The sequence below is a fragment of the Danio rerio genome, chromosome 3, assembly GCF_049306965.1.
Source record: "Danio rerio strain Tuebingen ecotype United States chromosome 3, GRCz12tu, whole genome shotgun sequence".
In the NCBI taxonomy this organism is placed as follows: Eukaryota; Metazoa; Chordata; class Actinopteri; order Cypriniformes; family Danionidae; genus Danio; species Danio rerio.
Window position 1 is genome coordinate 31,396,012 of NC_133178.1, and position 13,730 is coordinate 31,409,741.

A 13,730-nucleotide genomic window follows, 5' to 3' on the forward strand; every position below is an offset into this window, starting at 1 on the left:
CAAAACAGACAGCAAAATGGGAAAATATAAGTTTGCGTACTCCTGGTTGGAGAAAGACGAGTTTAATCGGTGCCTAAAGGCAGCCTGTCACTGAAAACAACCAATTGTTTCTTCCGAGCCCATCTGGGTTTTGGTCCATGGTTGTGCTCTATTGATTTATTTAACTACAACTGTTTATTAACAACTGTATATTAAGTTGAAGGTTTTATACCTTTGATAAGTGGCGATGAGGTCCTAAAATATTCTGAGAAAGTCTTTAAAATAGGGTATTGAGATTACCTTTAGAATTCCTGAATATACTCTGTATTTGTAAGCACACTTAACCACTAGGCTATTAGGCGTCGACTTTTAAAACATTTTTAAGGTTAATAATATTTGCCCCCTTCAGAAATATTTATTTTTTGCCATGAAAGCAGATTTAAATTATTTTTAAGCTATTTTAAGGTCAAATTATTAGCCCTCTTAAGAAAGGTCGCGGGACAATGTCGGGGTCGATTGGTGATTTCCAAAATTCAAATAAATATTATTAAACAATTAGAATTATCAGCTGCAGTAGATTGATTTTATGGCACAAGGTTAAACTTTCTGACATCTTTATTCCACTCAAATACATTAAAAATAAATACAGGCCACAACTGAACATGGACGATGATCTCCAAATGGTGGTCTCCAAAATTAAACCAAGAATTGTGCTGGAAACATTGTGCCCACCAGTCTCATTAGGTGAAGTTAATATTAAATTAAACAAATGAATAAATTACAAAAAAATTTAAAGTGCAGCCTTGGGCTGGAGGGGGTCCAGTTCGGGGACCTCAGGATTTAATCTCTGTTATTCGCAGATGATGTTGTTCTGTTGGATTCAATGAACATGGACCTTCAGCATGCACTGGATCGGTTTACGAGTGTGAAGCGGCTGGGATGAGAATAAGCAACTCCATTTCTAAGGCCATGGTGCTCCACCAGAAAAGGGGGTTTGCCAACCCTAGGTTGGAGGAAAGTCCTTACCCCAGTTGGAGGAGTTCAAGTATCTTGGGGTTTTGTTCACGAAGGAAGGATGGAACGTGAGATTGACAGGCAGAGACTGGTGCAGTGGCAGCAGTAATGTGGTGGATGTATCGGTCCGTTGTGGTAAAGATGGAGCTGAGCCTAAAGGCAAAGCTCTCGATTTACCAGTCAATCTACATTTCTACTCTCATCTATGGTGATTAGCTTTGGGTCATTACTGAAAGGACAAGATCTTGAATACAAGCGGCCGAAATGACTTTCCTTCGCAGGGTGGCAGGGCGTACCCTTATGGGTAGGGTGAGTAGCTCTTAACCCGGGAGAAGCTCAAAGTAGAGCCGCTGCTCGTTCACATCAAGAGAAGTCAGCTGAGGTGGCTTGGGCATCTGTTTTAGATGCCTCCTGGACGCCTACCTAGGGAGGTGTTCCAGGCATGTCCCACCGGTAGCAGGCCTCAGGAAAGACCACGGACACCTTGGGGAACTATGTCATAACTTTTCAATCCAGATGGATGGGACAATCATTACCGCATCCAAAATGGTGAAAAGCCTTGGAGTAGCGATTGATGAATGAATAAACTTCTCTGACCACATTTCCAGAACTGCTCGATCTTGCAGATTCGCACTCTATAACATCAGAAAGGTCCGACCCTTCCTATCTGAACATGCAGCTCAACTCCTTGTTCAAGCTCTTGTTCTCTCCATACTGGACTATTGCAACTCTCTACTAGCCGGGCTTCCAGCTAACTCTATCAAACCTCTTCAGATGCTTCAGAATGCAGCAGCACAAGTGGTCTTTAATGAACCTAAAAGAGCACATGTCACTCCGCTACTCATCCGTTTGCACTGGCTGCCAGTTGCTGCTCGCATCAAATTTAAAGCTCTGATGTTTGCCTACAAAGCGATTTTTGGCTTTGCTATTTCTTATCTGCTCTCACTTCTGCAGATTTATGTACCCTCCAGAAACTTGCATTCTGTGAATGAACGTTGCCTCGTGGTTCCATCCCAAAGAGGAAAGAAATCACTTTCCCGAACTCTCTTATTCAATCTGCCCAGTTGGTGGAATGAACTCCCTAACTGCATCAGAACGGCAGAGTAACTCGCTGTCTTCAAGAAACGACTAAAAACTCACTAACTTTTTAGTCTCCACTTTCCTTCCTACTCTGCAATTGCCTTTCCGACTCCACCGCTAACTGTACTACAAAAAAAACATATATATATTACTAATGTTTTGCTTCTTACACTTTACATACCTGAAACTTGCCTACACTTATTCATTGTTGCTCTTATAGTTGTGTAAATTGCTTCCTTGTCCTCATTTGTAAGTCGCTTTAGATAAAAGTGTCTGCTAAATGACTAAATTTAAATGTAAATGTCTCTCGGCTGGCCTGGGAAAGCCTTGGGATTCCCCGGAGGAATTGTCTGGGGGGAGGGAAGTCTGGGGTTCTATCCCAAGACTGCTGCCCCCTCGACCCAGCCCCATAAAAGTGGTTAAAAATCAATGATTGAAAAAATTAATAATGATATGTTTGTCAGACTGTTGCATTTTTATATGCTCATATTTGTAAGCCTATTGTTGTGTGTGAAACAGTACAGTGTATATTTACAGTATACCCACCTCCGAGAATAATAGGGGTCACGAGTCACTGCAATTGTTATTTTGGGGGTCGTGGGCTGAAATATTTGGGAACCCCTGGTCTACAGGACAAAACCATGGTTATCAGGTAACTTGCCTCAATATCCTAACTTGCCTAGTTAACATAGTTTTAAATTTTAAATTGCACTTTAAGCTGAATTCTAGTATTTTAAAAAATATTTAGCACCATGGTAAAGACAAAAGAAATTACTGATTATAAATTGCGGTAACACTTTATTTTGATGGTCCACTTGAGTATTAGTAGACAGTCTGCTTAGTATCTGTTGATATGCTCCTTCAACAGACATTTAACTGACTATAAGAAACTTTGCAAGTACATGTCAACTTACACTACCCCTTACCCCAACCCTAACAGTCTACTTATAATCTAATGAGAATTAGTTGACATGTAGATGCAATGTAACAAAAATTCAACATATGGACTATCAAAATAAAGTGTGACCGAAATTACATATTAAAGCTATCATGTTTAAAAATGTGCTAAATCTCCTCTCCGTTAAACAGCACTTTAGGGAAATATTAAAAAAAAAAAAAATTCCACAGGGGGGTTAATAATATTCATGTAACGGGTTTAATATAACAAATCATCATATTTTAAACATGTACTGGAAATTTACTTTGATTGCAAGTTCACTGTGAGCAGTTACAAAGGGTATTTAACAAAGAGTGCAATAATACTAGGATTTACCTCATTTTCTACCTAAAGTATACATTCAATTTATGTTCATGTGATCTTCATTAGTACAAATAAATTCTTTAGCCTCTCTTTTTTTTTGGTAAAGGTTCATTTTCCTAAGTGCAGCACTCTAACTTATGTTAATGTGCATATCTTGCCCAGTTTTTCTAATAGGCCAGTTCTCTAGTAAGTCCACTTAAACATTCAGAATTGATTTTTTTCATCAGCAGGGGTCAGTCCATGTATTTTTCTGCTCTGAGGATCTGGCAGTACATCAGCATGGAGAACACCAAAGCAAGAAGCTGGAGGCAGAAAACGCAGTTGCATTATAGTCTGTGTGCATTTTTAAATCAGATTATGCAAGAAACTAGAGATTGTAAATACCTGGACGATTCCAATGCAAACTCCAAAACCAAGCACTGAGGTGATGTTAGTCAGGAGCCACTGCTTGGCTTTCTCATAGCATGGCTGTGATATGTTTAAAAGGAAAAACACAATGTAGTCAGTGATCACAAAATTGGATATAAATGAAATTAACAATAAATCCAAAATAGATTGTATAGGTCATAGTTGTTGGTTTTTACTTTTATGCCAAAATCATTAGAACATTAAGTAAATATCATGTTATATGTTATATATTTAGTAAGTTTTTTAATGTAATTGCACCAAAACGTTTAGGCTTTTGAATATTAATGTGCATTGCAAAGAATTCTGACAAATATAAATGTAATTTACTCAGTATTTTGATTATTTTTAAATTTCAATTTCCAGATTTTCGAATAGTTGCATCTCAGACAGATTTTATCCTATCAATCCTGAACAAATCTATCTTATAATATCCTAACAAACCAGACATCAAGCTTATAATCAACTTTCATATAACATACACTTAAAGTCAGAACTATTAGCCCCCTGAATTATTAGCCTCGTTTTTTTTTTTTTTTTTTTTCTTCACAATTTCTGTTTAACGGAGAGAAGATTTTCTCAACACATTTTCAAACGTATTAGTTTTTATAGCTCATCTCTAAAAACTGATTTATTTTATCTTTGTCATGATGACAGTAATAATATTGGCCTTAAAATGGGTTTTAAAAATTTAAAACTGCTTTTACTTTAGCTGAAATAAAACAAATAAGACTTTCTCCAAAAGAAAAAATATTATCAGACATACTGTGAAAATTTCCTTGCTCTTTCAAACATCATTTGGGAAATATTTAAAAAATAATTTTGACTTCAACTAAATCATGCAGGGGCGGATTTAACCAATAAGCAAGCAGCTGATTGGGCCCCCAGTAAATCTGAGGGCCCCCAAATAAATACCTAGAAGTATAAATTATATATATTAATTATATATAACTTAATTTTCGATCATATTTTGTTTGGTGAGGGTATAAAATTATTTTATTTGGATGTAATTATTACATCTGCGCAAATGTGTCCCCCGCCCTTAATCATAGAGCAGTCCAGCAGTCAAGTCAGTAAAGACAAAAAAACGAAACAGTTCATTTATTATTTTGAATTGTGAATTAATTTTAAGAAAACAAACAATTCAAAAGTTTTACAAGATGCTTTACATGTCTTCTCTATTTAGCATTAAGATAAAATGTAGAAAAGGAAATTGAGAAGAAGGGGGGGGGGGGGGGACATCAAAAAAGGTGCATTTTAAGACTTTTGGGCCCAATTGGCTGGAATTGCTTAGGGCCCCCAAATCATTAAATCTGCCCCTGAGTTTTTGAATATATTTCAGTGTAACGTGATCCTTCATAAAAAAAATAAATAAATAAAACACTTACATGCTAATCTGTTACTCAGACTAAAGCATAAAAATGTTAAAATAATGATGATAGAATATGTTAGGAAATTCATATATAAAATTCTGCATATAACAGAGCATTAACATGTTGCAGGGTTTGTTCTGGCTTTCATTTTATATTAAAGCATGTGTTTGCAGTTACCAGCAGTTTGGGGTTATTGAGGAATGTGTGGTACTTAGTTGACCCCACAACCCCAAAAATGTTCTGACCTCTTCCCAGTGACGACAGCTTGAAGGATCGTTACTGCAGCAGGACCCAGGGAGTTTGCCATCGGATGTTTTGTTGTGCCAGTCCGTGTGGTTGCTCACGCCACAGCACTTGAACTGAATGAAACAGAATATGATTCACTTTGAATCGGCGGCCCTTCGGTTACACAACTACTATACATTCAACTCACAATCATCTGCATGTTATCCCAGGATTTCCGCAGTCCGTCATTTTTGCTGTAGCCTTTCATTCCTTCTCTTAGGTCATCCTTGGCTTTTTTGTCCAGCTAAATGGACAAAACAGAGAGAGAAGCGGATAAACAGGAAGTAGAGGCAAAGTGTTTCCTGACAGGAAAGGCTGAAATGTTTCCAGGGTTTAGACGCTTGTCTCTTACCTCTTCGTGATATAAACTCAAAACCAAAATCAGCACAACTTCTGTCAGGACTAGAATCAAGAGGATCACAAAAAACTGAAAGAACAAGAAATTTACTATTAGCACACATGAATGAAAGGAGTTTTTAAAATAGACATGGTGGGTTCTGACAGGCATAAGAAGAAAATCACAGTTCTTCACTCGGCAGCAACGAGAATCAGCAGAATATTTGAAGATTTACAATTTTGGTGTTTTTTCACTAAAGTTTCACAAGAGATCTTAGTGTTATTCTGTGCACATTTACCAAGATCCAATAAACGTTTAGATTTAAGTTTGAAAAAAAAAAAACATACAATTTTTCCATTAAAAAAATACAATAAATGTTCAGAACTCTGCTAACACCATGATTGGCTCTCCTTTATGTTGATTAATAATTTCACAAAGAGGAACATCAGAGCTGGGAACTTAAATCAATGTCCCTATTTATTAACGCAAATAAATAATAAGAAAAAATGTGCTTTTAATAATTAAAGAAATACAAACCATTCAAAACTTTGTCAATAATTCTGAAAAAACTCACATGCTCCTCTAAGCTGCCTTTAACTTACAATTTCAAATAAACATTTTCTGCTTCATTTACACTCACTAGTCACTTTATTAGGTACACCTGGTCAACTGCTAGATAACGCAAATGACTAATCAGCCAATCACATGGCAGCAACTCAATGCATTTAGGCATGTAGACAAGGTCAAGGCAATCTGCTGCAGCTCAAACTGCATCACGCATGGTGCCAGATGGGCTGGTCTGAGTATTTCAGAAACTGCTAATCTACTGGTATATTCATGCACAACCATCTCTAGGGTTTACAGAGAATGATCTGAAAAAGAGAAAATATCCAGTGAGCGGCAATTCTGTGGGTGGAAATGCATTGTTGATGCCAGAGGTCAGAGGAGAATGGCCAGACTGGTTCCAGCTGATAGAAAGACAACATTAGTTCAAATAACCACTTGTTACAACAGAGGTATGCAGATGAGCATTTCTAAACGCACAACACGTCCAACCTTGAGACAGATGGGCTACAGCAGCAGAAGACCACACCGGGTGCCGCTCCTGTCAGCTAAGAACAGGAAACTGAGGCTACAATTCGCACAGGCTCACCAAAACTGGACAATAGAAGATTGGAAAAAGTTTCCTGGTCGGATGAGTCTCGATTTCTGCTGTGACATTCGGATGGTCGGGTTAGAATTTGGCATCAACAACATGAAAGCATGGATCCATCCTGTTTTGTTTCAATGGTTCAGGTTGGTGGTGGTGGTGTAATGGTGTGGGGGAAATTTTCTTGGCACACTTTGGGCCCGTTAGTACCAATTAAGCATTGTATCATTGCCACAGCCTACCCGAGTATTGTTGCTGACCATGTCCATCCCTTTATGACCACAGTGTACCCATCTTCTGTTGGCTACTTCCAGCAGAAAAACGTGCCATGTTATGAAACGTGAATCATCTCAGACTGGTTTCTAGAACATGACAATGAGCTCACTGTACTCAAATTGCCTCCACAATCACCAGATCTCAATCCAATAGAGCATTTTTGGGATGTGGTGGAACAGAAGATTCACACCATGGATGTGCAGCCAACAAATCTGCAGCAACTGCTGGATGCTATCTTGTCAAAGTGGACAAGAAATATTTCCAGTACTTTGTTAAATCTATGCCACAAAGGACTGAGGCAGTTCTGAAGGCAAAAGGGGGTCCGAGTCAAGTAAGGTACAAGTAAAGTATACCCAATAAAGTGGCCGGTGTGTGTGTGTGTATATATATATACATATATATATATATATATATATATATATATATATATATATATATATATATATATACATACATATATATATATATATATATATATATATATATATATATATATATATATATATATATATATATACATATATATACATATATATATATATATATATATATATATATATATATATATATATATATATATATATATATATATATATGTAAATGTTATTAATTCCTATTAAAAAATAGCAGCCATTTCTCTTGTTTTTAGTGTTACATGATCCTAAAATCCTAAACATAAAAAAGAAAGATGATCCTTGATGAACATCCTTCTGTCCAAACAAATAATAAGCTGGTATAATTTATTATTTTTTTTTTAATTTTTAATTTTACAAATTAATATACCATATGAAAAACTGGACTAATGTTTTTGAAAATAGGGAAATACAGTATACAGTAATATAGTGAAAACTGTTACATGTGGCCTAAATTGTCATTTATTATTGTCATAATAGTGTTGAATTCAGCACCATTACTCTAGTCTTCAGTGTTACAGGATCCTTTAGAATCACAAACATCTAAGATGAAGATGATACTTAAATGTTTTCTTTGTTTTGCTGTTGTCAGTAAGCATGCAGGTACCGTACCGTCAACAAAAGACACTTCTGCTCTTTCAAAGCACCGAGGCATCCCAGAAATCCTGTCACCATGGTAACGCCCCCAGCAACGAGCAGTAGGTTGGCAGCAGAGAGTGAAGGGAAGGACAGTGGTAGAGATGAAAACTCTGATTGTGTGAAGGCGAGCCAAACTCCAACACCAAATAAACCACATCCTCCTAACTGCACAAACAACACAGGTAAAGGAAAATAACAGCTCATCATGCTCATATTAGGGACTTCGTCTCAGTGTTATTAGAAGCTAGGTCAATCTAAAGGGCATGTGTAGGCCTACATGATCTTCATAAACTCAAATAGACAGCATGACTTTTACATTCAAAACAATTTAAAACATTAGGCATCACCTTCATTAATGTTTACTATAGTGTGCCAAAATAGCAGAGAACCTGAAAATGACAACAGATTACACTTATACAACGCATATATATATATATATATATATATATATATATATATATATATATATATATATATGTATATATATATATATATATATATATATATATATATATATATATATATATATATATATATATAAACATCCATGTTGATATTAGTCAATACATTTCTGTTTTTACAATTAGCATTATGTGAATAATAAAAAAATTAGGTAAGAAACACCACATTTTTTTAATTAACTCCCCTAGAGTTAAACAGTTGAGTATTACCACATTTAAATTCTTTGAGTCAATCTCTGTAAAAAAATAACTGATGAGTTTCGATCATTTTCCTATTCCTAGCTCATCTCTTCTGTAGTTACAAAGTTACAACTCTTAGACTCTTATTCCGGCGTAATAATCAAACAACTTTGCTGCAGTACCATGACTGCAGCAGATGCAAAGATAATACACATGGCTTGTCCCCAGCACCCAGCCAGTTAGTATCAGCATATTATTATTGTTTCTGCTACAGCCATGGTACGGCAGCAAAATTAGTTGATTTCTTACGCCGGAATGAAAGTCTAGTTCTTAGTCATATTGAACTTTAAAATAGCAACTTTTACATTTTCCGTCTGACTTAGTACAACGAAGCTGCTGAAGTGTCAAGCTTTAAATAATCAAAAGTCTTTTATTATTATTATTATTTTTGAACAAGATGCTAATGGTCTAATTAGATTCAATAATAAATCCTAAGTTAAAAGTGCTTCCACCAGACCTGGAGATCAGCTGAATGGATTTAAAAATGGTAAAACTCAATTGTTTAAATCTAGAGGAATCGTAGGCTATAATCAATATATTTTCAAAAAACGTGTAGTGATCCTAAGCTGATAAACTATGTTGTATTTCTGCTAGTTGAACCACTTCTCATGCTTGCTGCTCAGCATTATGGTTTTGATTATCACTTCTGTGATGTTGCTTAAAGTAGACGCATACGTTACAAGAGCTAAGAGAGAGGATCAGATGAAAACGCTTGCAATCACCTATAGCGGCAAATGTAAGGTAATGCAAGGGGGTAGTAGAATATAAGCCATCTGAAGTTTTGCCATCGCAAAATTTATACAGATTATTAGCAGTTGTACAATCTTTAGTTATTCTACAATATGCAAAATGATTTTGATTACTTTTAGTTATTGTTGACTTGTTTATCTCATCGATCTGTACAACATCAATATAAAATAAACCACATTTTATTCTTTGTAACAACATGTAGCTTATTAAACATTACATTATGGCAGGATGTCCTAAAACGTGGTTTTATGACTTAATAATTAATTAAATCAGAAATAAGTGAGATGACACGGTGGCTCAGTGGGTAGCGATGTAGCCTCACAACAAGAAAGTTGCTGGTTCGAGTCCCAGCTGGGCCAGTTGTCATTTCTGTGTGGAGTTTGCATGCTCTCTCTGTGTTGGCTTGGGTTTCCTTCGGGTGCTCCGGCTTCCCCCACAGTTCAAAGACATGTGGTACAGGTGAATAGAATAAACTAAATAATTGTCGGTTCCTTCTGCTGTGAGGACCCCTGATGAATAAAGGGACTAAGCCGAAGGAAAATGAATGAATGAATAAATAAGTGAAAAATGTTAATACAAATAATCTCTCATCTTTCAATATCTCATTGATGAGTTTCTTACATTATTTATTGTTTCTTGAGCATGTGCAAATGTCTGACAAATGTAGTTTTCTTAGTTTAAATAATATTGAATTATTATAGAAATGATCTAAATTAAAAAGAAAGAAAAATACACATTAAGTACGTATAAGCATTCTGCTACTCTAAATATATGCCCTATATATAGTCATTAATTAATTTCTGCCTCAGTTCTTTATCTTGATCAATGTTTTTATTTGAAAAGTAAAATTATTCCAAATTTGCAATAAAATTATTGCAAAAATATCACAAAAATTAAATTGCTCAGTTTCTTTAAACTGAATTCAGAACTGTTGAATTTATTTACAGTATTTAAGGCAAATACATCTGTAATTAAATTACTAAAAATTATCAGTAGAGTAAATCCTCATTTTTCCTTTTTTTTAGATGACAAGTAATTCAATTACTGTAAACACAGTTACAACCAACACTGATTACAACCTGAAGGTGGCGACAAGCAGCAGGGTGAAACATTGAAAGTTTGCTCAATTAATTCGTTAAAACTGATTCAGATAGTTAAAGGATTCTCACTCATTCAGAAAGAAATGTCACTTCTGACAGCTGATCCTGGACTTCGTAGAACTATTTTTGATGGCGGACAGAAAATAGAACAGGTATTTGTGTTAGTTACTCAGTATTGGGTATCTTATTGTCCTGAACTTGTGTCCAAAAGAAAAAATAAGCTAGCACAGTGTCGTGTTTTATCCATCAACTCGTATGTGGTTTGATTAGTGATTAAATTCAGCTGAATGTCCTGCAATCTGCCAAACTAAACTTCGACAGAAGTGTAAAGCAAAACTAACCCAAAAGATGAGGTTGAAGACAAACATGAGGTACTTCACGCAGCAGAGGCAACCTCGTGAGACAGACATTCTGCGTGAAAGAAAAGAAAACAGGACTAAATCAACAAATGACGATATATATAAACATATTGTGTGTGCTTTTAACGTGTGTAAACTTTCACACTCTTCTGAAACGTTAGCATAGAGAGGAAGTGCTGTTTCCAGACAGGAAGATCCACCCTTGTGTTGTGCTTCTGATAGCATTAACTAAAGCCATTATGTGCCCTGTCTGTAAAAAGGGCAGTCATGTACTCTTCTAGCTGAAAGAAAACTGTTGACATTTTAATTACACCTCCAACTTCATATTTCCATGAATGCAAGGCAGCATAATAGTGGTTGGGGTTATTTAGCCCTTTTTTACCACAGAATGTGGGCCTCATGTGACCACAGATTATACTATAGGTCAAAATGTAAACATTTAAGCCCCCTTAAAGTTAGACTGCATATGTATGTATGATCTTATTTCACTGGAATGCCAGTAATAGTTCTGGAAATTGGCACCATGTGTGTGTGTGTGATTTAAAATGTGGATGTTAAGATCACTTAGAAACCTAATTGTACCATCCCTGTAGGTACAGGATGTCAACATGATGTCATATTGACGTTGTACCCCAACGTCGTGGGGACATTGGATTTTGTTAGGAAAGAAATATCAGGTTGACGTCATTGTCCAGTGTCCAACCTAAAATCATCCAAATATCAACGTCTAATTATGTTACACCTTGACGTTGTGTGGACGTTACTATTACATCTATCAGACGTTGGATTTTGGTCACTTTCCAACAGAACCTAAAATCAACCTGATATCAACACGGTGTGTTATGTGTAATGTGTAATGTGACTTTGTTATTGGACGTCAAAATAATGTAGACATTTAATTTTGGTCACCTGACGTCATGACCTGAATCTAACCTAATATTAACATCTTGTGATGTTGTGTGCCTGCTGGAATTAGTCTTATTTGTAAATGCTTAGAAATCAATTTCATTAGCTTGAAGAATGTGATTTTTATTGGCTCTTCTATTTCACAAAGTGTTTTTCCCTCACCTAAATGTCAAACACAAACGATCCTCTAGTTTAGAAAATCTCAGGTTTGCATAAACTTAGAAAAGTGAATAACATTTGCCATTGTTTTCTCTTGTCTGCTGATTCGTGAAGTGATTCATAAACTATATACAAATATCTGTTTATAATATTCAAATATGTACGTAAACTTAATGCAGAAATAGTTGCCTTACCTTGATTTAGATGGAGACCGATAAAATGACTGACAGGCAATTCAAAAAACCTTCCCGAGTTGAGTTTTCACTTAGTCCTGAATGCAAAGCTTCCGGTATTGTCAGTTTGTTGTTTTGTTCTGATAAATTTCATGAGATCTTGCTTTATTTCTTCATCGACATTATCATCCCCATCACAGACGTGATTCCTCCAGTTCTTTTAGTAGTTATTAAGTCTTCATAAGGTGCAAAAAAAACATAAAGCCTTCTTTGAAGTGATGAAATATCAGTCTTGGAGTTTTCGTGGGATACAAAATTCTTCACAAACTTTTTTTCTTTGTTGTATAATTCATTCAGACTCCTGTCATTTATCTTCTGGAATCCTCTTGAAGTTCCAATATATTTATTTTTTTTGGTAACACAAACAAAATCAGTGTATTTGTTTGGGTTTTAGTCTCTTCTCTTAGTCTTAATTGCTAATTCCTGGTTCTCTTTGGCATTTTATCGTTTCTATCAGCTATTTTCCTCCCTCTCTTGTTCCAAATAACTTCCAGATGTAGTTATCAGCCCTCCCCTCTCACTCTTTCCCTCTCTCCTCCTCCCGCTGGCCTCCAGAGAATCCATTCTTTTCTAAGACCCTCCTCTTCTCATTCTTTCTCCCTCCCTATTTCTTTTGGTTTTGTCCAAACAATTCTGATGAATGTGGTCAGCAGAAACATTTGATGCTCTGCAGTCCTTTGTGTGTCGTTCTGTTTAATCTTTAGAACTTTGTAGTTTACTTTTAGAAAGATGTTTTTTGTTTTTAACATTCCTAGCTGAAATCATTGATGTAGTAAAAGTTAGAAGAGTAGAGAGATTCTCTGGTTTGCATATATGCTGATATATCATATTCACATTACATGTGTGTGTTAGATATCTATGAATTTGTGTATCATTTTTTTGTCGTCCTTTACTCATCTTTCTTTTTCCAAACACATTTGAGTTCCTTTCTTCTGTTGAACACAAAGAAAGATTTGCTGAAGAATGTAGGGGAAAAAACAGCCACTGACTTCCATAGTATTTTTACTCCTACCATGGATGTTAAAGACTGCTTCAAAATATCTTCATTTGTGTTCAACAGAATGCAAAAATTCATAAATGTTTAAAACCAGTTAAGTGTGAGGAGTGGGAGGAAATGTTTATTTTTGGATGAACTGTCTTTTTAAATCGAGCCTGCCACATTATAATTGACTAATCTTGCCAGGAGCTCCACCTTGTGGTCATTTGTGGCATTTTTATTCAGAGTGCCTCGTTTTGAACATTCATTCATTAATTCATTTTCCTTAATCTTAGGCTTTCCTTAGGCTTAGTCCCTTTATTAATCAGGGGTC

General features: G+C 35.7%; 2 protein-coding genes across 7 annotated transcripts in view; one reads left to right on the top strand and one right to left on the bottom strand.

Annotated features, from left to right (window-relative positions):
- Window positions 1–3,206: 3,206 nt before the first annotated feature.
- On the bottom strand, window positions 3,207–12,875 carry tspan4b (tetraspanin 4b). Its single transcript, NM_001082807.1, is given in 8 exon segments — window positions 3,207–3,636; window positions 3,719–3,802; window positions 5,358–5,471; window positions 5,546–5,641; window positions 5,750–5,824; window positions 8,186–8,377; window positions 11,105–11,174; window positions 12,382–12,875. Coding segments are annotated over 7 exon segments (699 nt in total). The 5' UTR covers window position 11,174; window positions 12,382–12,875; the 3' UTR covers window positions 3,207–3,567.
- The window catches only part of mmp25a (matrix metallopeptidase 25a), a 35,600-nt gene continuing 32,689 nt past the window's right edge, over window positions 10,820–13,730 (top strand). For all 6 annotated transcript variants that reach the window (XM_073944593.1, XM_073944596.1, XM_073944595.1 and 3 more), the window contains exon 1: window positions 10,820–10,915. In XM_073944593.1, coding sequence (XP_073800694.1) covers window positions 10,847–10,915 — 69 coding nt within the window. In that variant the 5' untranslated portion in view covers window positions 10,820–10,846. The remainder of the gene's footprint in view (window positions 10,916–13,730) is intronic.